The following is a 22,889-nucleotide window of genomic DNA, read 5'->3' on the forward strand; positions in this document are numbered from 1 at the left end:
TTTGCTAGGTGATCCTGCTAAGTGATCCTGTCGCGACCCATAGCTTGAGAACTGCTGTGTAGAGCCTAAGACCACCGGAAAACACAGGTATTTACATTACGACTCATAACAGTAGCAAAATTAGTTATAAAGTAGCAACGAAAATAATTTTATGGTTGGGGGTCACCACAACATGAGGAACTGTATTAAAGGGTCACAGCATTAGAAAGGTTGAGAATCACTGCTCTAGAGAAAGCTGTTTATCAGAATGAGCTTTCTTACACAAAAACCAACTCAACATGGATTAAAGACTTAAGTACAAGATCTGAGCCCATAAAACTCCTAGAAGAAAACAATAGGAGGTAAGTTCTCTGACTTCAGTGTTGGCAATGATATTTTGAATTCGACAGCAAAAGCAAAGGTAACAAAAGCAAAAACAAACAAGTGAGACTGCAATTTAAAAAGCTGCTTACAGCAAAAAATACCATCAACAAAATAAAAAGGCAACCTAAAAAATGAGAGACAATATCTACCTATAAGGGGTTAATATCCCTGTACCATGGTATACATCAAACAACTCAACAGGAGAAAACCAAATAGATTAAGAAATGGGCAGAGGATTGGAATAGACATCATTTCTAAGACATGCAGATGGCCAACAGGTGCATGAAAAGATGCCCAGTGGCACTAATCACTAGGAAATGCAAATCAAAACCACAATGAGCTATCACCTCATACCTGTTAAAATGGTCATTTAAAAAAAGACAAGAAATAACAAATGTGAGCAAGGATGTGGAGAAAAGGGAACCATTATGCACCTTTGGTAGGATTATAAATTGGTACAACCACTATGGAAACAGTATGGAGGTTCCTCAAATAGTTCCTCAAAAAATAAAAGTAAAAAAAGAACTAACATATGATCCTGCAATTCCACTTCTAGGTATTTATCCAAAGAAAACAAAAACACTACCTTGCGATATCTGTGCTCCTTGTGCTCACTGCAGCATTATTTACAATAGCATGGAAGCAACCCAACTGTCCATCAATGACTGAATGGATAAAGAAAATGTGGTATATTATATACACACAAAGGATTATTCAGCCATAATAATAATAATAAAAAAAAAGAAAATCCTGCCGAGACCGGTTTGGCTCAGTGGATAGAGCGTCAGCCTGCGGACTGAAAGGTCCCGGGTTCGATTCCGGTCAAGGGCATGTACCTGGGTTGCGGGCACATCCCCAGTAGGGGGTGTGCAAGAGGCAGCTGATCGATGATCCTCTCTCATCGATGTTTCTCTCTATCTCTCTCTCTTCCTCTCTGTAAAAAAATCAATAATATATATATATATATATATATATATATATATATATATATATAAATTCTGTTAAAAAAAAAAAGAAAAGAAAACCCTGCCATTTGTAACTATAGACCTTGAGGGGGTTATAAGAGAAATAAGTCAGACAAAGACAAATACTGCATGATCTCACTTTCACATGTAATCTAAAAACCAGACTGGTGGTTGCTAGAGGTGGGGGAGATGAAGTGGGCAAGGGGGGTCAAAAGGTACAAACTCCAGCTGTAAGATAAATAATGTACAGAATGTGACTAAAAATAAAAGTTATAAAGCTGTTCATCATCAATATAGTTTAAAACTAACGTCCATAAAACTTAAGGAGAAGGCTACTCCTTATACTTTTAAAACTCAGAAAGGCAGAATACGAGGGGTGAGCGTTTAAGTTGACCACAACCTGAGGGCCTTTAATTGAGGATATCTGCACTCCCTACCCATGATCTCACAGGATCCAAGTTTACACTCCGGGAGTCCTGCCGAGTTCTCCAGCTCAGGCTGGGACCAAAGACAGCTGGCTCTTTAGGGAGATGGACTTGGTCACTAACTTGAAGAGTTAGTTAGGAGGATGTGGTCTCAGAGCATCCTTCAGCTGCAGTTTCATTAATCAAAAACTGATGGGCCTGGTCTGAACGACGCACAGATATTAGCTAATAATGATATATCACTATGGCTTCCTCGGCGATGACATTGTACTACAGTCAAGTGGGAGACTGGTGAGGGGTACTGCAGCTTTCTGTAAGCCAGAAACTATTCTCGAATAGAGAACTAAGGGGAAAATACATAAAACAAAAACAAAAAAATTAAGAAAAATAAACAAAACCCCCTGCACTCACTCTAATGGTCCTGAGATAACACATACAGGTAAAAAGGATCTGAAACTCCCACCTAAGACCTTACATAAAAATTATTTCCAGCTGGATTGTGTATTTACGTGAAAATCTGAAGATTTTGGACTAGAACATAGAAGAACATTTTTCCCCCCTGATAAAAGCAGAAGTTCTTTAATGGGATCATAAAGGATAGGGGCAGCCATTAAAAGAATTTCTATTCATCTAAAGACAAAGAATAGGAGATCAAATAGGGTATCTCTCCAAATGTATATACACTTTGAATAATTATTAATTCCAATGGGCTAAATCTGAAAAGAAAGAAACATCTATGGAGCTATCAGAAAAAAAGTATGTATACATTTTGGGGGGACATCTTGTATGTAAAAATATATATCCAGCTATGGGCTCCTATCTAGAATAGGAAACTAAGTCAACCAAACAGAAAAATGAGCAAAGATTTTATAGGATTTCTACAAAAGAGGATATCTGAAAACAAACAAACAAAAAAACCCAATACACACTGGTGCTCATGGTTATCAGCTATCAAGAAAATGCAAATTATAGCCACAAGGAGGGACCACTGCATATCCAGCAGCATGACTAAAATAACCAACTTACAATATTAAGTGCTAGAAAGGATGTGAATCAATTAGAACTCTTATACATGGCTAATGGGAGTGATACCTGTTACAGCCACTTCAGCAAACTGGTTCAGTTTCTGTGACAATTTGTGTGTGTGTGTGTGTGTGTGTGTGTGTATCTCTAATGACTTAGCAATCCCACTCCTAGGTTAGCATCCAAAAGAAATATATACATACCATGCACGAATATCACATATAAGAATCTGTAATTTCCCCAAACTGGAAAACCTCAAAATGTTCACCAACAGTAGAGTGGATAAATGAGCTGTGATGCTTCCCACAATGTAATTATACCACAGCAATGAAAACAAACTCATGCTACCTGCATGAATCTCACCAGCAGAAGGCTAACTTGTAGACACAGACATAGGATAAAACATATGGTCTGACTCCATTTCTATAAAGCTCCAGATCGGCATCAGGAGCCTGGGATTTCAGGAGTCAGGGCTGTGTTTACATTGGGAGGAGGCGGGAGTGGCTGGGCAGGGCGTGGGGGAAGAAGGATGTCTGATGCCAGGAACGTTCCCGTTCTCGATCTGGGTGGTGATTGCGTGGGTATGTCTGCATTGTGAAAAGTCATCTCGATGGACACTCATGTATGAACGTTGTACTTCAGTGAAATCACAGTAAATTAAAGCAAAAGGAGCTCGAGGGGGAAGGACAAAACACCTCACAATTCCTCTCACATCAATTGGAAAACAATGCAATCTCAGTGTTTACCTCTTGGTAACAAATTATCCCACTTGTTTGCTTTTGAAATTAAGAAAAGGGAATGTAAAACTCTTGCATAAGAGCAGTACATTAGGTCAGTAAGAACAAAATAATACCTAGTAGGTTTCTGATACAGAGACACTGAACGGGTAAGGTGACCCAGAAGTAAAAAGGAAGCGGGAACAGACACAGACAGAGAAAGGCAAACTCAGAGGGGTAACACGGAGACCCAGACTAACAGCCACACCATGACACAGGGAGAGGCTTCACAGGGGCGGAGTGCAGCCTTGGGGACACTTTAAAACACTGACAGGCTCTTTGTTAGCTGCTTAGCAGCAAGATACAATCTGTGCTTTGCAGATTTTTTCACCTACTATGCCTACCCCATTCGATGTCGTGGTTAGTGTCTGAAGCAGATTTTGACAAAGTAAAATGCAAAGAGTCTAATGTACACATCTCTCAGCGTGGGTAGTCACATGCTTGCTTTACCTGTCGTGATTAGTATCCACAATTGAATGCAAACGTGTTAGAATGACTAAGGCTGGTCCTCCCACTTTAAATAAGTGTTAAAATAGAAATGACAGGACCCCACCCGAGATTCTGATTGAGTAGGTTGGGTGGGGTGCCGTGACGTGAGAATTTGCACTTCTAAAGGAGTGCCCAGCTGAAGCTGTGGTCCCTGACTCATGCTGAAAACCACTGTACATTTGAATTGCCCATATTTTATCTTTCTCAGCAACAGTATCTTGATAGGATAACATAGGTATTCAAAACCCTGAGTCTTTCAAAATATATAAATGTTTGGTCAGGACAGAAATAATTAGCCATCAGAATAAAAAGGAGGTTGTATCATCTGTTACTTACAAATCATTCCTCCATGTTTTACAAAATAGCTATGCTGGCTTTAGCCAAATGTTTACACTGCATAATGGGAACAGTTATAGAAAAGGCTTAGACATGTAAAAGCAAAGAGCAATACATAAATAATATATACAGTGTTTGGAGCTCTTTCCGTCCTGTCTGAATTTAATTACAAACATTATTTCTCTGAGAGGCAGAGACAAAACAGCTACAATGACACCGTCAGCTTCATACTTTCAAAGGGGAGCTGTGTGGCTGGCCTGTTCCATTCTCTTGGAGATTTCCTGGTAACGCAACACCATGCGGTTTTACCCATGGCAAGTTGGATCTTGCTACAGGGACTGTGTGAGGCGGTGATGGAACAAGAAGAGACAGCAACAGGTATGTAAGTGTGACAACAACCACCTCTGCTCTTTTCTTGTGATATCTAAAGTGCATTTAGCCATGAGCATGACCAAACCGGGGAACCGCTAAAAATTTAGTCAGCATGTTTCTGGATTCCACAGGAGGAGGCTGGCTTTCCACTTTATAAATGACAGACAGCTCCGCTTTCCTGAAATTGGAGCAATCTTAGGTGCATTTGGTCATTCCTCAACTTGAATGTTAAAAAAGAAGAGCGGATGCACACACATTCATGATACCCCATAGAGAAAAAGGAGAAGAGGCACCAAGGTGACTGAGGCTCTGGCACAACCTGAATCCGTCCAAACTGCTCATCTTCACCTGGTGAAGCCATGAGCAAAGGCCCACAGCTGGCTCTGTTACAGGAGAGGGTGCAGAAAGGGCGTAGGTCACAGCAGTGTCACCTGACAAAGGAAGACATACATCCACCTGGGGACCTTGCAAAGGGACGAGCCACACAGGATGGGGCAGCCCGAACATTAAATCTGAGCCCTGATCTGCATCGTCATGGAGACCATCCTCCGGTAGGAAGCACCCGCCAGCCACTGCTGTGCTGCTGATAGCCACCCAGAGAAACACATGGAGTCACCTGCCGTGCAGGTAGGTCACAAAGGCACAGATTTTGGTCAGGCTGGGCCTGCTAAGAGGGAGGGCGGCAATTAGTCACCTGCCAAATGGCAAAGGCTGGATGGTGACCTGTTCCGCGGGGAGGCAGCTGGTAGGGTTTCCTGTGGTTACTTGTACAAACAACAAGTAGGCCTTCGGGTGACATGGTGTGGGGGATAATGACCGAGGAGGTCTGTGTCTTCCCACTGGGTCTAGCAGTAGCCAATTCTCTCCAATACTGGGCTCTACAATTTATTATAGGAGGGCCTTAGGAGACAATAATTCTAGATGATTGGGGAGAAAATAAATAAGTTAAGTCAGAATGATTAAACTGGCAATAGGACAGTCCAATGACTGCAGTAGAGAAAACTGCTCATCTGTAACAGGGAGGCAGTTACTAAGTACAAGAGCACACTACTACATAAAGCACAGGAAATGAGGCTACGCATATGCAGCAGAAGAGGCCTCAGGGGTCACTGTGGGCCGCAAGCCGAATGCGTCTGTAATGCTGAGCTATTTAGGAGGAAGCTACCAAGGTAACTATAAATATTACCATTTTATTAGGCATAGTTGAAAAGAGTGTCATGTCCAGGTTTGGCATCTCAAAAGAATAGAGAAAACAAAGAAGGGAAATTGAGAAGCAAAAATCCTATCCTATATAATAAAAGGCTAATATGCAAACAGACCAAATGGCAGAACAACTGAACAACTGGTCACTATGATGTGTGCTGACCACCAGGAGCCGTGCACGGAACATGGTGGGTGTTGGCCGTGGTGGGATAGTGGAACTGGTGAGTGGGGGTGTCAGACCAAGGCAGGGTACCAGTTGCTGTCATCGGCGTGAGCCTCTGGGGACAGAAAATTCTTTGCTTCTGTGCACTGGCCCCGCTTCCACCTGCTGCTGGGGCATGGTGATGGCCCCAATCACCCCTCAGGGGTTCTCCACCTTCTCCTGCTCCTGAGGCGTGATTGGGGCAGCAGCTGCCACTTGCACCCGCTGACAGCAGCAGTCCTGCTCACAATTGCTTCATGCTGTCAGCATGTGGGAGGGGCAGCAGCAGGAGCAGGGCTGCCAGTAGACAGGGGACCACAGGAGCTGCCCCCTGGTGGCCAGTGTGCTCCCACAGGGGTTGTGCTGCTCAGCCAGAAGCTGGGCTTATGGCTGGCGAGCACACCAGCAGTGGTGGGAACCTTTCCCACCTCTGCAGCAGCTCTAAGGAGCAGCGAGCCGAGTGGTAAGGCGCAGCAAGCGGGCAGGTGGGAAGGGGTGAGGGATCCCAGACTGTGAGAGAAGGTACAGGCCAGGCTGAGGGACCCTCCTGCCCAATGCACAAATTTCATGCACCAGACCCATAGTATGATTATAAAATCAGTTACATAAAAGAGGTGAGTGATATACATATTTGTCAAAGAGAAAGAAGCTCCATAACTGCATTAAGGTAGGCGATGGAGAACTTTAAAAAAAAGGCAGAAAACCTTCTGTATTAAAAGAACATTTACAGTTTGCAATACATTTAACCACTATTTTTACTCTCAATAAACACATAAAAACAACCACTGAATAAGTGGACCAGGTATTATTAGAATAAGGATCAGGGACAAGCTCGGTGGAATGGCATGACTGCCCGAAGGCAGCATCACTGGTCAGCAGAACCAAGACTTGGACCTGGATATCAGCATCCAAAACTATTTCTCTCTCCACTTGCATGGAAGGGGAGGGCTATTACAAAGTTCCATTCTTTTTTTTAAAACTGTCTTCCAATGGGCTCTGACCTGGTGCCTAAAAATTTCATATCATGTTTAGAAAAGACTCAGCCCCTCCTCGCAAACCATTTATTATTTCTTAATTGTATATTTAAGCTACAACTAGAGGAATTTCAAATACGTAGACCTGGGACAAAAATTTGAAGAGGAAGACAACTTAAAAAAATACTAAAATTACTTAGAAAAGGTTATACACTCTCTCTTCTTAAGAGCATCCCTTAAGAAGCAATGGGATAGGTGAGGACATTGCAGCAGAGCTAGGTATAACATCCCTTTTAAACAATGGGATAATTTCTCATCTGGGTAGGATGGTTTAAATATGACAAAGAACAGACTCTGTCCTTTCAGAATCTTTCTGGTCTGATGGAATGGCATCTGGAGAATGTGGGCTTTCCTTATCCACTGGATAAATGGATTAGCTGCTCCACAGAACACAACAATGGTAAACTCTGCTGGCGAGTTCTGCATCATGCAACCTGACATCGGTGGTTTGACAGGGGCCTCATTCTCAATGCTCACTTGAAATTTCAACTACTGTGGTCCTGTTTGTTCATCTTGGAGGTTAGCTAGACATCACTGAAGTTCTGGATAAAACAGTCACCCACCCTCCCTGAGCCGGAAGAAATGGGGACAGAAAGCTTAGGACAGGTCACCTGTAGTCCTGCTGCAAATTAAAACAGAATCCTGTCTGTTTGCCATGTGCAGAACCACAGGCGAAAATGACCCATGAATGTGACCCGTGAATGTAAGGCGAGCTGCTCCCCCTCTCCCACAGGTTGGAGAGAAGTCCTGAGCTTGTCATTTCAAGGCTATACTCTTCACTTATGAATTAGCCCATGAAACGTGGAAAAATCATATTCTCACCTTAAAAATATCGACGAGAGGCAAGGAATTGTAAGCAAATAAAAAAAATTCCAGGAAGGAGAGATCTGAGAGAGAAATGCTAAAGATAAAGACAATGGATAATTTCTGAATAAAGAAGGAAGGCACATATGCAGGATGCCCAAGGGTGATGTTTAACCACCCAGCTGTAACCACACACTGAGGTACACCCCACTCAGGACATGCCTTTGTGTTCATGTAACCTAAATATAAAGAAGTCCTTCTTCACCCCTCCTCTCAGGGAGATTTGGTTTTCCTGGCGTGAATAGTTAACTTAGTAGGTTAACCAGAAAAAGCATATCCATGAAGCTGAACTGCACTGACAACTGTGGGCAGGCACTTCCAGTGAAGCTCAGACCCTGACCTATGTCCAGATTGGGTTGATATCTGCCTATAAGCTGTGATAAAGCCTTATTATAGTTTACAGATTAAAGAAAAAGTTCTTACATAGAAATGACTTTACTGAAAAGCCAGGCTGTGCAGGACCTTGTGTGTCTGTGAAAGCGCTGCAGCTCCTGCCAAGGCCGACCCTTCTGCACAAAAAGCTCTGAAATGTCAGAGTGCTTTCTAGGAGTCAGGAGTTGAGGGTTGATGCTATGTCTGAAACGGTTTCTTAATCAAAGGCCTTGAGTCATCATCATGCAAAAAGTGGGGACGTTAAGGAGGAAGTTATTCCTATTTGCTCAGCAAAATGAATTGAGCAACTATTATTAGCTCACAGTGGCACACGCTCTGCAGAGGTGTTCAGGATGCACGTCCTGGGTGGGAAATCCTCTTGAACTGGATGGCAGTAAGGTGTGTATGTGGTCACCTAAGTGAGTACTGACTGGCTACCTGAGGGACCTATGGAAGCAAGAGGAAGGCAGAATGGGTGCAGAAATCTGGGCAGTCAACCAGGTCAGGTGAGGACATTACAGCAGAGCTGCATATATGCAAGTACATGGTGGAGTTTCTAGCTTTAAGATGTGTGTTCTTTAACCTAGTTCTAACACTGGCAATACTGCTGTTACCAGGACTAGACTAGGGAAGCCTCTGGTCACCACACAAACTGGCACTGCCTACAGCCAAGATCAGAACTCGGCAAAAGAGTGACCCAGTTGGTGAAAGTGTATTAAAATTAGACCTATCGTCACCTCTCTTCTCTCCCCTATGCTCACCACAAATCACTTCACTGTGCGATTCATTTTAAAACCAGAAAGTGAAACAGCTACTTAAAAAAAATTAAAACCTCTTCCTAACTTTCCAAACCTTATAGAAAACACTTTTTTTTTTTACATGAGCAACACTTTAGAGCAATTAATAAACTTTTTAATTGTAGAAACTTGGTGTGTATGGCTTCTCTTAATGACATTCGACTAGAACAATCCTATGCAATTACCAACCTACATTAACGCAGCTCTCCTGGGGCGCCACAAAAACCCTGCACAATCGTCAACCGGGAGACCGGAGGACAGGGTGGGCAGGAACACAGCCCGGGGAGAAACACAGTGGGGCTTAATCACTGTAATTTGGGTTCTGTCACCCAGTCCCAGGTACAAGCGCTTTCATGCACTGTCAAGGGACCTCCCTGTTAATTGCGGCTCCTGTCTTCCGGGGACACACACACTCTAATTTGCAGGGATTTGGGTTCCTCCAGCGATGTGCACTTGGTGGATCCATCCCCCTTTCCTCCAGAAAAGGCAGGCTGCTGAGGCTCTGATCACCCAGCTCGCTCTGCCACGATCACCAGACTGAAGTCACACAGCATCCTGTTTACCAGGGTCGAGAAACGACTGTGACTCCACCTACCATGGAGGGGAGGCCCTGCCACCATCCCTACAGGGCTACGATCTTCTCTTCGCCGGTAAGTTTAACTTTCAACACAAGAGTTATTTCTACAGGATGATTTTAGCAATTTCTGCATGGTCAGTCTGAAGCAGAAAATGCGGGTAATCCTCGGAGGCCATCAGGCTGTCTGGTCAGCACATTCAGAGAATGCCATCCCAGGTGCCTGCTTTCCGGGGCCACTTTGTAGAGCCCCTGGACTCATCGGATTTGTTAGATGGCGCGGCCGACGTTTTGTGCTTTGGCTTTGGAGGCTTAGCCCTTTCCAAGCCTACTCCATGCCCACGCTGTACTAGACAAGACCTCAGAAACTGATTTTCTTCCTCCATCCAATTAGACCAGAGAGAGAGAGTCCCAGATGGAATTATTATTCTTATAAAGGGCACACAGCCTCCTTTCAAACCAAAGAAATGAGAGTCAATCTAAACCGAGAAACTATTCCGAACTCAAAATGTTCTAAGTCAACGCAGCACCGGTTACAGTTAATGGGATGATGGCACGTGTCAAAACACAGCGAGTGAATGCCTTATACTCTGATCCTGTATTATATCACTATGGTACTCGGTAGCTAGCTTTCTGTTCTACTTTTCCAAACACTTCCTTAGTCTGCTTGATGCACCAACGTTCTGTTCCCTGAACCGTGGAAAGGTCACTGGGTGCCTGGCACTCCTGACTGAGCCTGCCTCGCCAATTTCCTTTTTGTATGGGGACCATGTGTTTCTAGACCGACCACAATGAACAGAAGCAAACCTGTGAGATGCTGGGCCAACCTGGAACTTTACTAGATGGGAAGCTCAAGAATCTTATCAGTAACAAAACTGAGAATTTAACTGATCAAGTTAAACAAATCCAGATTAAGTAGAGGTTTATCTGGAGTTTCCCCGACAGATCTTGTGCTTGGATTCCTATTTAAAAAGTAAAACTAAATCCAGCTTCTTTGCTATTTTTTCTTTAGGGCATAATAATCAGAGAGGCCCAGGCAAGGTTACATGCTGGGCTATAAGCTGACCAATGGCTGACAACAGGAACAGGTAAAGGAGAAACTACCACAGAGATCATCAGCCCCGTAGAGAGACCAATGGAGTGTGTCCTCCCTAAAAGTAACATCTTTCCATGCTCTGGATTTTAGGCTCAAATCCAAAGGAAGAAATAAAAATTGGTATTTGTTTTCCCTACCTAAGAATACCAGGGAAAAAGTTCTTATTTTGAAAGGTAGACTTTATGTCTAATGTTAGCTACACTTTTCTGATGGATATCCCCCACCCTCAACCATATAACTATCAAGAGCCAATTAATGGGAAAAAATTACCAGGTAAACATGGGGTAAGTCAACTTCTCTGGGAGACAGGCAATGAAGAGGGTGTGTCCAGCATCGTAAATAATGCCATGTTAGGCCTTTTTAAAAATACGGTCAAGACTTTCTTGTAGTATCTTCTAAAGACTGTTCTAGTCTACAAAGACTAAATCTGTAAACTTTCTCACAGCTTAACCTAATGCGTTAGGCCCTGGTCAGTGTGTTCAATGGTTAGAGAGTGGGCCCTGTAGACAATAAGGTCCTAGGTTCAATTCCCAGTCAAGGGCATGTACCTGAATGCAGGTTCAATGTCTGGCCCTGGTTGGGGAGGGACCCCAGTCGATGTGCCTCTCTCACATCAGTGTGTTTCTCTCTCTTTTCCCACCCCCCACTTCCACTCTCTCTAAAAATCATCCTTGGATGTAAATTAACTGCCCCCCCAAAATAATGATGATGATGATGATGATGATAATATTGTATTAGGATTGGAGGAAGAGCATTTTGGTGCCAATTAAAAGGCACCAAATATGTAAAAATAACTGTCACTACATGAAAAACCCCTGCGTGCTATACACTACAGAGCCACGAGAAGGAGGACAAGGCTGGGAACTCGAATCAGGACGGGCTGGGAAGGGGGCGCAGGGAAGGGCAGTTACCTCGTGTGGGAAGCAGCGTCATTGATGCTGAAAGTGCTGCTCTCCCGGGTCAGAGGGCTGGAGCCGGCCTGGCTCTTGCTGTGGATGTCCAGGCTCAGGGAGGACTCGGCTTTCCGGTCCAGGCCGTGGCTCTCAGCCTCTAGCGTCCGGTCCACCAAGGAGATGACCTCGCTGGAGCTGTGCCACAGGGGGGCCACTTTCTCCTTGCCGGGCCCTGCGCGAGGCGAGGCCGTGGCGGCCCCCAGCGAGGCGCTGCTGCCGTGGCTGGGGCCGTAGGAGGTGGTGTCGATGCCGCTGTCGGCAGACGTGCCCTGCAGATAGTTGTAGCTGTTGAGCTCGGCCTCGGTGCGGTCCCCGTCATACCACTTCTCGTCGCTGTGGGCGCTGGACGCGTTGCTGGAGAGGGTGTTGCTGCTGGAATGGCTCGAGTAGTGGCTGTCGGGCTGCAGGGGAGGAGAGTTACTCACGTGCAGGCTCCGCCTTGTGAACACAGGACAGCCCGCGAGTGTCTAGTGATGGGTCCAAGGCCAAAGGCTCTAATGGTGAGAAACCGAGGCCCGGCCGGAGGTGCCTGGGCAAACCCAGGCGAAGGCTCCATGGCGGAGAGTGCTGGAAATGGTTTCTCAAGAACCCATTTTTCGTTATTTCACTTATGCCAAAGCATGAACAGTATCGTTTTAACCAGAAAAAAGTCTAAATTATGTTATTAGTCTTCAATATTTTAATCATAAAATAGAACAAAAATGACACCTCCAAAAGGCTTTAAAGTTAGAAAAGACCTACTGTGCTCAGAGTAAAGAGAAGGCAGCATGGAAGAAGACTTATTCCTAAGGAGAGCTCCCTTCCGACGTCCCCAGTTCGCATCGATTTAGGAGACGGCTTTCTGGGGAGGGCTCAGAGGTATGATGTATACAGAGGTGCCAAGTGAACTCAGTGGGGGAGGCTGGGAAGGGAGAGTAACAATCTTTTCAACAGACGGTGCTGGGACATGTGGATATTCACAAAGAATTACGTTGGATCCTTTCCACATAGAAAAAATAAACTCAAAAAGATCAAAGACATAAATGTAAGAGCTAAAACTGTAAAACTCTTAGAAGAAAACATAAGTGTATGTCTTCATGACCATGGGTATACAATGGTCTCCTAGAGAGGACCTCAAAAGCACACAAAACAGAAAAAAATGATAAATTGGACTTTATTAAAAACTTCTATGTTTCAATACCCTAATTAAAATATGGGCAAAGGATTTAAATTGGCATTTCTCCAAAGAAGATATACAAATGGCCAACAAGCACATGAAAATATACTCAGTATCTTTAGTCACTAGGGAAATGTAAATCAAAACCACATGAGACACACCTCACACACAGTAAGATGCTATAATCAAAGGGCAGACAAGAATGCTGGCTGAGGGACTGCTGGTGGGAATGGGAACTGGGGCCGCTGCTGTGTCAAACAGCTCAGCACACTCTCAGTATTGACTTGAAAGAAAGGAGAACATGTTCACACACAACTTCCATGTGCATGCTTACAGCAGCGTTATCCGTGAAGCCAAAAGCCAGAAACAACCCAAGTGTCCCCTCGCTGATACAGGGATAAGGAATTGTGGTATTTCTAGACCTTGGACTGTTATTCAGTCATACAAAGACATGAAGTACTGACACGTTACAACATGTATGAATCTTAAAAACATTTGGCAAAACTGAGTGAAAGAAGCCACACACATTCTGTTTCGTTCAGGTCAAACGTCCAGAATAGACACTTCCACACGGACAGAAAGCAGGTGCTTGCCTACACATGGCTGTCGAGAGCTTGGAGGGGAGGGAAGAGTCAGGCGATGACTGAGGTACAGGGTTTCCTTGGGGTGATAGAAGTTTGTAGGGTTAGATGCTGGTGCTGGTGGCACAACCCTGGGAATATATTAAAAACCTGCTAAATTGTACACTTTGAATGAGTGAATATTAAAGTATGTGAATTGTATCTAAATTAATAAAGAGTACAGAACCCTTTCTATACAGTGGCTTAGTTACTTAGAACATTTTGTAGTTCACCAAATAAATCAGGTTTCCAAAGATCGCTGAATAAAATAGTATTTTAAGAGAAAAGAAGAGAGAAGGAATTGTGTGTGTGTATGTGTGTGTGTGTGTGTGTGTGTGTGTGTGTATCTGCTGAGGATAGTGGCAGGTGGAGGACACTCAAGTTTCACCTCAAAGTGAAAAAATAAAGCTCTCTCCTCCTTAAACAAGAATCAATTCATTATTTTACCAGTGCCACTCTAGTTTTTCTCACACTCTGAGTTACAGAACTTCATTTGTTTTAGTATTTGTAGGCAGAATTCCTCAGCCCTGCACCTGTTTTGCCAAATGTTTTTAAGATTCATACATGTTGTAACGTGTCAGTACTTCATGTCTTTGTATGACTGTGGAATTGACAGCCCCAGCCACGTGTAGCCATGAGCACCTTCCACGTGGCAGCCTGCACTGAGATGGCTGAGAGCGAAAAGCAAGTTAACATATTTCTGCAGAAACAGAACCTGAACCACACTATAATTTTAAATTTTCTAGTGGTCAATGTTTAAAAAGTAAAAAGAAACAGGTGAAATTAATTTTTTTTTCAAGAATATGTTTTCTCTAACCCAACCAATCCCAAATATTATGTTAGCATGTAATCAATATAAAGATTAGTAATGAAACTGGGGAAATGGACAGACTGACTGAGGCAATCTCTCATTTATAAGCAGAATGGTGACAACATCATGTCTCATCAGTAAATCTCGCCGCACAGCCTGTGCAGGTGCTTGCATACACGTGCTCCCCTCCTGTGTTTTTAGCTCCCATGTTCATGTCACTAGAGCAAAACTTACAGGAGCCCTCTCATTCCTGAGCATCTTGTAAGTTAGTGACTAAGAGACAGTCTCTCCTCATCCTACTGCATGACATAAATGTAAACACACGTTTCAGTGGACAGACAGACCAAAGAGACAACTGCATTTAAAGGGGGAGGAAACGATGGCCTCCATTCCCCATTCTAACTGTAAGTGAAAGGAACTGTGTGCCACGATGGTCAAGGACATACGTGTGCGGCTCTGGAAGGTAAGAGAAGCAGTAGGGGGAGCTGTCAGGAAGTTGTCTGTCCAACCACACCTCATGCTTGCAATTGTGTAAGCAAGTAAAGTCCATTTCTAACACCCTTCAATTCACAACATTTTAGGACTCTTTGTGACGGGATCACTTGGCCTTCCATCCAGACGATGGGGTGGCAGGTGCGTAGCAAAGAGGAATTTTAATTTATCTCAAAGTAACCTTGTTGGCAGCAGAAAGCCTGCAAAGGCCCCCTTCTGCCAGGATGACTTTCTCCTTCCACGTGGGAGGGAGAGCAGAGCAGACCTGTACCATTTTCCCAGCCGCTGCAAGGAAGGTGCATCGCCAGGAACCTACCATTTCTATTATTGTTCAGTGAACTTACGTGCCCCTGTTTGTTCGGAGACAAGTGGACCACTGGATCCTGCCGCATCAGCCTCCCGCTGGGGCTCTCTCGGAACGTGGGCAGTACCTTCGATACTGCTGGGAGGTGGCACGTCGGCTCTGCAACACAGCACAGGACATTATGTGTGGGCCGAAGCAGACCCACACACGTTGACAAATGAAGACAGCTTGCCACGGCACCTCTGAGCTCACTGACCAGCAAACTCTGAGTTTTAGCAATAAGCTTGTTGAGAGTTTACACAATAGACGGCATGTCAGAAACTAAGTGGCTGATGGGTAAAGCTTGCAGCTGGTGACCACATGAGCAGAGCCAAGAACCGCCAAACCAAAGGCCATGAACAACGCGGCAAAGTTAGGAATCATCTTTTGGTTTGGGGAACAGTCTAAAATACATGGATTGAATTTATGAGATTCATTCACTGCAAAGTGTAGCTAACCTAGCTTGGTCTACATTACCTAGACAGGCATGGATGCAATCACGTGTTACTTACCATGACACCTTGGAAATATTTTACCTGTATATTCATGCTGCTCGAGGAAAAAAGAATTGAAATCCTGAGGTCCTCTATAACTGTAAGCTAAGCACAACAGAAAAGACACACAGCAACTAGTTTACTTAAAACAATTGCTTCCTTTTGGAGTCTAAGCTGGCGTTCACGAGGGAGTTCCAAAGGTGCAAGGTAAGCGATTCTGCCTCTTTCACATACTGCTAGCTAACAGCAACAATTCCGGGCTTCGGCAACGCCAGTCCTAAAACGCGACGGACTGGGCAGCATACCCCTTTGCTCTGATTCTCAACCATTTCCAAAAGCAGAGGCTCAGAAAAACGAACTGCCACGGAGATGAGTGAGTTCATTGAGCAAGTTACACTCCTCGCCTCCACCGGGGCACCAGTTAATAGCACATTGATGTACAAGGACAAGAGGGTCTGGCTTACAAGTAAGACTCTCCTCAACATTTCCAACCAGTGACCTGAAAATCATTAGAGAATTTTGTTCTTACGAACTGAGTGTGTAAAGGTCTCAATACAGTGCAATGCGTAATAAGGCGTAATTATTTTTATCAATTTCTCCCTATCATGGCATAACTGAGCCCCCGACGTTCCTTCTGAGGTTCCCGTTAGAAAAGGCTGGGTTAGTCTTCTAGAATGTAAAAATGTACACACATTTATTTTATTTTAACATTTTATTTTAAGCCTTAGATTTTGAATAGAGAAAGGCCCCACTTGGTGAAAAGGCTCTTCTGGCAGGTTCTAGAAGTATCTTGCAAAAAAAAAAAAAAAAAAAAAAAAAAAGGGTATATCTTACTAAGAAGATGAACAAGTGCATTGAAAGGATGCATTATATTAATTTCCAAGTCTTATCTATTAAAAGTGGGTGCCATTAAACTAAAGGGGATGCAAGAACAAAAAGACTAGAGGGAGGTTTCTGTGCAAGAATGAATACGCTCTAGGACGAACCTGATAACTACCCTTTCCTTTCCTGACACGGCTTCCCAGGAGGAGGAAGTGGCACTGAACGCTGCACAAAGGGCTTGCTGGCAAGCTTTGTTGAAAGCCCGCACCCGGAGCCAGAAAAAGCTGCTAAAGTCACGATGAAGGAGGGGTCCTTTGCACACGTGTCATTACCAGCTCCACAGCCTCAAAACATATGGGATTAAACACATTCTGCTGGGAGCAGAGCAGAATATGCTCAGGTTTTCCGTGTGGCGGGTGGGTGGGAAGAGAGGGGGAGGGACAGATGGCTTCAATAACAAGGCACATCGCACTGAAGTTATTGGACAAAGCATATCTTCAGAACCTAGGAATTATATTTCTTTTCCCCAACGAGTGTCTTAGCTCAATACACCTCCACTTCCTTCCGTGTTCGTGGTTAGTACCTTTGCCCGGCACAGTCATTAAAACACAATGAGACAGACCATGAATTTGCTGAGAGGATAGAAAGGTGGGGCTCTGTTTTAAAAAGTATCTTTTTTTCAGACTTGAAGTGTATTTGTTTGGAATCTCACACCCATGGTAATGCTGCTAAAAATAAGATAAAGGAAAAAAACAAACACCTGTCTAGATTCAAGACCCTGATGTATCAACTGTGTTGGTACTAAAAAATCTATGATACTACTGTGTTGAAACTTAATCATGTTTCACGGCAACATTTTATTGTATCAACTCATGTAATGGTGTCGTTGCGGCAACTACAAATATATACAGAGAAGTATATGCATTAGAAACTCAAATGAAGGCTCTCCTGCAAAGCTTCCCCATCCAGCTGTCGTGCTAAGACATGTCCTTAGCTGGCAGCTTAATAGCAGAGGAGGGAAAGAAAGCATATAGGGGAGGAAAGATACTAACCAAGCTACACATGTGACTAAGCAACAATTGTATCTCTTTCCCACTTTGTACACAGTTTTTAAATTTTTATGTATTTACTTTAAACCCCTTATAAGAATACCAACACATCTTTAGGGCACTTGTAAGAGGCAAAAACAGACAGACAGATGAAAGGGGAGGGAGATACTTAAGGACACGTGGTTTGGCAGTCTGGCATTTTAATTTTGGTTCTGAAAAAAATTCCTATGTCATTTCTATTTTTAGATTTAGGGCCACTTAGAATTCCTTGACTTTTCTCTCAGGTCTTATTTGTTGCTTTCACTTTTACATAAACTAACCACCAAGACTTAACTCTCATCACCATTTATTAACCAGGGCTGTTCATATAACCAAGACTTACTTCTCATTCCCATTTACTAACCAGGGCTGTATTATATATATTACAGAATGCTTTGATGACATCATCAAGAGGAATCCTACGTCACCTTGGTGTAAAAGCAACTTGCTTTTTGTAGAAATTTAATTACTTACCCATCTGGTCGGCAATGCTATCCTCACTTCTTTGCCAGCTGGGTGTGGATTTTCCGCTGCCACCAAGATCTGCTTGGGTGTTCTGCCTGTCAATGGAGGCTGGGGATCTGCGGCTGACTCCAAACCTGCGGTGGTTTCCCCAAACAAAGGCAAAGAGGACATCAGAAACCTCACCCATATAGGGAAGGAGTCCTGGGTGTAGTGAACTTCACTCTAAGGACAGGTACTACTGGTTTCGCTTGCCTGTCTGTACTTGTGCAGCCAGCCCCGTGCATGTGAACGTGGGTGCCGGGTCTGTGTTTGCTGCAGTCAGCTCAGAAAGGTATGTAGGCTAAGCATTTAAACTGTAAACAAGGCCAGGAGCCATCAGGACTGAGCTATCTTAAGATAAGCAGAGTGAGAAATCAGCCTTCTAGTCCTGGTGTAGCCAACCACAGACTGTCACTCACACACAGCCAGAGGGAAATCTTCACCATCCCAATGTTCCATGTGCATCTTCCAATGGGTACATGTCCGGGGCTTTTTTTAACTCAATAATCTGCTAAATCACTATGTAACTACATCTGCCAAATCATTCATTCTGGGAACTAGTATTTTCTGAGCACTCTAAGGTCTGAAAGACAAACACTGCTCTCACTTACATTAGATAGAGACCACTTTTAAACAGGTAGGTAAAGTGGCTTTTGTAAAGGCAGTTGTCTATTTCTGCAAAGACTGTTTAGCTATTCAACGAGCCAGTTTTATTTTTCCCAATGTAGAACAGAAATATAATCCATGATTTAAGCATGTACCCTGATGAGCACCATCAGCAGAGTAAATCCTGCCCGAGCCCAGGAAACAGGGCTGGAGTGTAAAATTCAAATGTCCATGTGGAAAATGACAAATCTGTGTATGGCTAACTAATGAACTTACACAATGGAAGACCCCGGGACCTGATGGATGGATGCATATGACAGATGTCTTGCTTACTACAAACTGATAACTGCCTGGGGAGAACCACCACGTGGTGCTGGTGGAGCCAAGTTCTGGTTCTCCCACTCCAAATTACTTAGTTTCAGCTCCATTTCTTTCTTTCTTTTTTTTTTTGGGGGGGGGGGGGGGGGGGGGGGGGGAGAGGCAATTCCATTATATGGATCCAGGGAGGAAAAGCTAGATGAAAGCATTTGCAAAATGAAGAAGGCTAAAACATAATTTTTGTAAAACTCCTCCAATGCCATCTCCCTAGTTGCTTTTGCATAAATGACAATTGTTTACAGACTCAATCACAAGCCTTACTAAACAAAGTTACCTCTATTACAAAAACCAGAAACCTCAATTTAGGAAAAATTCAGTAACTGTGCATTTACAAAAAAAAAATAAAATAAAAAAAAGGAGATTCACTAATTGTGATCTTTGCCCTCTTCTCCCTAGTAGGGCGCTTCTTCAGTTTAGAACAGTGAAGATCCTCGAAATGGCCCTATGATCCTATTCTAAATTTGCGCTAAATTACGACTTTTTCACAAAGGCACAGAGATTGCGGGTTTGCTTTTACTTTTTGGCAGCAGAGGCAACTGAGGACCTTTCAAACCTCTGAATTTAAAGCCGAGCGCTTTTCTGGCTATCTGGTTTCAAAACAATGAAAATGTAAGGCTGTCATTAAATTCTGCCTTTAAAGCATTTCATCCACGGACTTTTAATTTCAGTTCTCATACACACTCACTCATTGCGTGCAGGGCATTAGGGACACAAGGACCTTCCTCTTGAGGAGCTCAGAAAAACCTGTTCAAATTGTGCCTCTTTTCGAAGCTTCACTACTTCCCTTTGGAGAAACACTTAAAAGCTGAAGGCTCAGATTTGGAAGAGTTTTCAGTAATCATCTGGCTGATACATGCAGCACGTTCAGTGACCAGGAGCTAGTCCATTGCTCTCCAGAGCAGGCTCGCGGCTTTGAAATAGCTCCCTCATAATGGGCTGGAAACTTCTCTGTAACTTTCATTTATTGGTCTCTGTCACCCTCACAGACAAGTGTAACCCTTCACCTAAGAGTGCCTCCTCGCCTCCACACTTCTCACCTTCAGGCTGTACATGCCTCGTTATATGTTTCTCCCACCCCGTCCCCAAATTCCTCATTTACCTCTCCCGGCCCTGTCAGCATTCCTCAAAGTGTGTGCCCCAGAAACAAGTCCCCAAGGATGGCAGAGCAGACCCAATGTCTTCTCCAGAGAGTTGATTTATGACGGCCTCTCATTTCCATCTTAAACGTGTGCAGGTGCCTTTTGTCCGCCCACTCGAGTGGAGCAGGCAGGATTAACCAGCCTATTAAATGTCACTCTCAGCAGATTTGGATGGTCTCAATATCCTCACCCAAGGGAGAGGGCAGACACATGACACACATGCAGACACCAGGTCCCGAATCCGGGACAGGAGAGGACAACAAAGGAGCAGGCTACATTTACGGGCAATGACTGCACACTGACCTACTGTCATGATCGCACGTTTTTAAGCTTTTTAAAGTTTATTATTAATGAGTTGGAGCTGACTACGTACATTCCCTGTGATCCTTTTCCTCTCGGTCGGGCAACTTTGGGATTATACATGTGAATCATATAGGGAATCAATGTTTGCATCACTGATACAATACAGGCAAACACTGCTTGGGATCCAGCAGAAACACTGAATCATAGGGTTCAGACTGAGTAACCCCAAGAAGTAACTCTGTGGCATGTGGATTATTTTTGAGCTAATGGCAAATGAGATCCTTTGGGCTCAAGATAAACTTCGACTCCATTAACTACCTAGAACAGTGGTCGGCAAACTGGGGCTCACGAGCTGCAGTTTGCCGCTTTGTTGACTAATGAGTTTGCCGACCACTGGGATAGTGGCTTAATCACAAGGAACAATAGCCCGTAATTATTAGAATCCAGAGTCTAGGTCAGTGGTCGGCAAACTCATTAGTCAACAGAGTGGCAAACCGTGGCTCGAAAGCCACAGTTTGCCGACCACTGATCTAGAAGAACTTAAATTAGGGGTTTTGCTCTCAGGAGATTACCACTGACATCCTTTTCTTACCAATCTACAGGGCAGGGCAAACTAACTGAACATCTGCTCTTATTGTCCTGTGATGGCTTCTTCCTTCTGAAGCTCTAGGCTGCCTGACATTATCCTTAGCACTCATGTATGTGGGGTTCCCACATGTATGTATATAACTGAATTGTTATTTTCTCATGTTGATCTGTCTCATGTAGATGTAATATTTAAGCCAGTGAAAAAACCTTGAAGGTTAGAAAAAAGTTTCTTCTTCCCCTATAGTATCATCCTCATCTTGCAAAGTATCCACATTAAAAAGGACATCAATCAGCCCTAGCCAATTTTGCTCAGTAGTTAGAACATTGGCCTGTGAACTAAGGGTCTCAGGTTCAATATTAGTCAAGGGCACATGCCCAGGTTTTCGGCTCAATCTCCAGTAGGGGGCAGGCAGGAGGCAGCCAATCAATGATCCTCATCATTGATGTCTCTCCCCCCCCCCCCCCCACCGCCCCGTTTCCTTCCTCTCTGAAATAAAAATTTATGTTAAAAAAAAAAAAAAAAGGACATCATACAGTACAGTAAATAGTCATGGGATAAGCTCACAAACAATAGGCAAAACCCTCAATATCACTGATGGTAGGTAGTAATAAACATCAAGTTGCATAACTACCACTTCTTTGGGAAAAAAAACAACAACACAAAAAACACAAACTATGCAGCCCAGGACATTGAAATCATGGTTCTAACAAACATTCACCAAAACATAAATGTTTCAGCCCATATTTTTAGTATATATTAGAAGTATATCATAGAAGAAAATAATGCTTTTTTGTTATTGTTGCTAGCTCATTTATATTTTATTAGAGGCCTGGTGCATGAAATTTGTGCACAGGTAGGGTCCCCAGGTCTGACCGGCTGGGACCTTCCTTCCCCAGCTACCAGCTGCTAGCTACTGGCCAGGGCCTTCCTTTACTCTGCATTGTTCCCTGGTGGTTTGTCACATCATAGCGAGTGATCGAACTCCTGGTCTCCCAGCCAAAGTGGGGACTCTTTGCATATTAGCCTTTATGTATATTGATAGATTGCTGTATGGACACTAAAGTTGCAGTGAATTCTTATTTTTGAAGTCAAACCAGATCATTTAAAATCTACTAATTAAAACAAGAAATAATTAGTTGGGCTTCTGGTGTGGTATATAATACTTAACTCATAAAATCTTTTGAAACTCATGAATAAGAGCTAAAATTTTTTCTAGTTGTCGCTGAAGTAATTAAAATAAGACATGCACATTTTAGAGATATTACCAAGGGAATCTAGGGGAGACACTGAGGCCACAGGCGGGAGCATATTTTATAGTGGTTTTATTACCTAATTTCTGCTAACATAAAGATTTTGCAACAACAAGGAAATCAAACTTAATACCTGTAAAAACCAACAAAACATAACTATAGGATAAAAATACCCACTATGAAGGTGTTCATAATAATAAGCATGATTACTTTGTAACATGGTAAAATCTCAAGAAAATAAACAAATCCTGTGCGCATTTGTTAAAATGGGGAAAACTCGTAATAGAAACATCAGTTTTTATCAGTTCCTTATGTTTGATCTTGAAACGGTCCCAGGTTCTTTGTCAGGTTCTCACGGGGAGGATACCCTGGCGGAAGCCATTGCTGCTCCCTTCCTGTTCCTCTGGGCAAAGCCTAAAGCCTCCATGCACCATCCTTCCAGGCTCCAGA

The 22,889-nt window shown here is 43.5% G+C and overlaps 1 protein-coding gene across 26 annotated transcripts in view; it reads right to left on the reverse strand.

The window, feature by feature from the left end:
- Positions 1 to 22,889, reverse strand: part of SIPA1L1 (signal induced proliferation associated 1 like 1) — a 385,638-nt gene that overhangs the window by 22,956 nt on the left and 339,793 nt on the right. For 23 of the 26 annotated variants that reach the window (XM_045579110.1, XM_045579114.1, XM_045579079.1 and 20 more), the window contains 4 exons: positions 18,145 to 18,269; positions 15,803 to 15,865; positions 15,268 to 15,386; positions 11,803 to 12,245 (listed from right to left, as the gene is read on the reverse strand). In XM_045579110.1, the coding sequence (XP_045435066.1) occupies positions 11,803 to 12,245; positions 15,268 to 15,386; positions 15,803 to 15,865; positions 18,145 to 18,269 (750 nt within the window). The remainder of the gene's footprint in view (positions 1 to 11,802; positions 12,246 to 15,267; positions 15,387 to 15,802; positions 15,866 to 18,144; positions 18,270 to 22,889) is intronic. The other 3 variants (XM_036432516.2, XM_036432507.2, XM_036432524.2) reach the window with 1 other exon arrangement.

The sequence above is a fragment of the Pipistrellus kuhlii genome, unplaced genomic scaffold (genome assembly GCF_014108245.1).
Source record: "Pipistrellus kuhlii isolate mPipKuh1 unplaced genomic scaffold, mPipKuh1.p scaffold_m20_p_1, whole genome shotgun sequence".
Classification (NCBI taxonomy): domain Eukaryota; kingdom Metazoa; phylum Chordata; class Mammalia; order Chiroptera; family Vespertilionidae; genus Pipistrellus; species Pipistrellus kuhlii.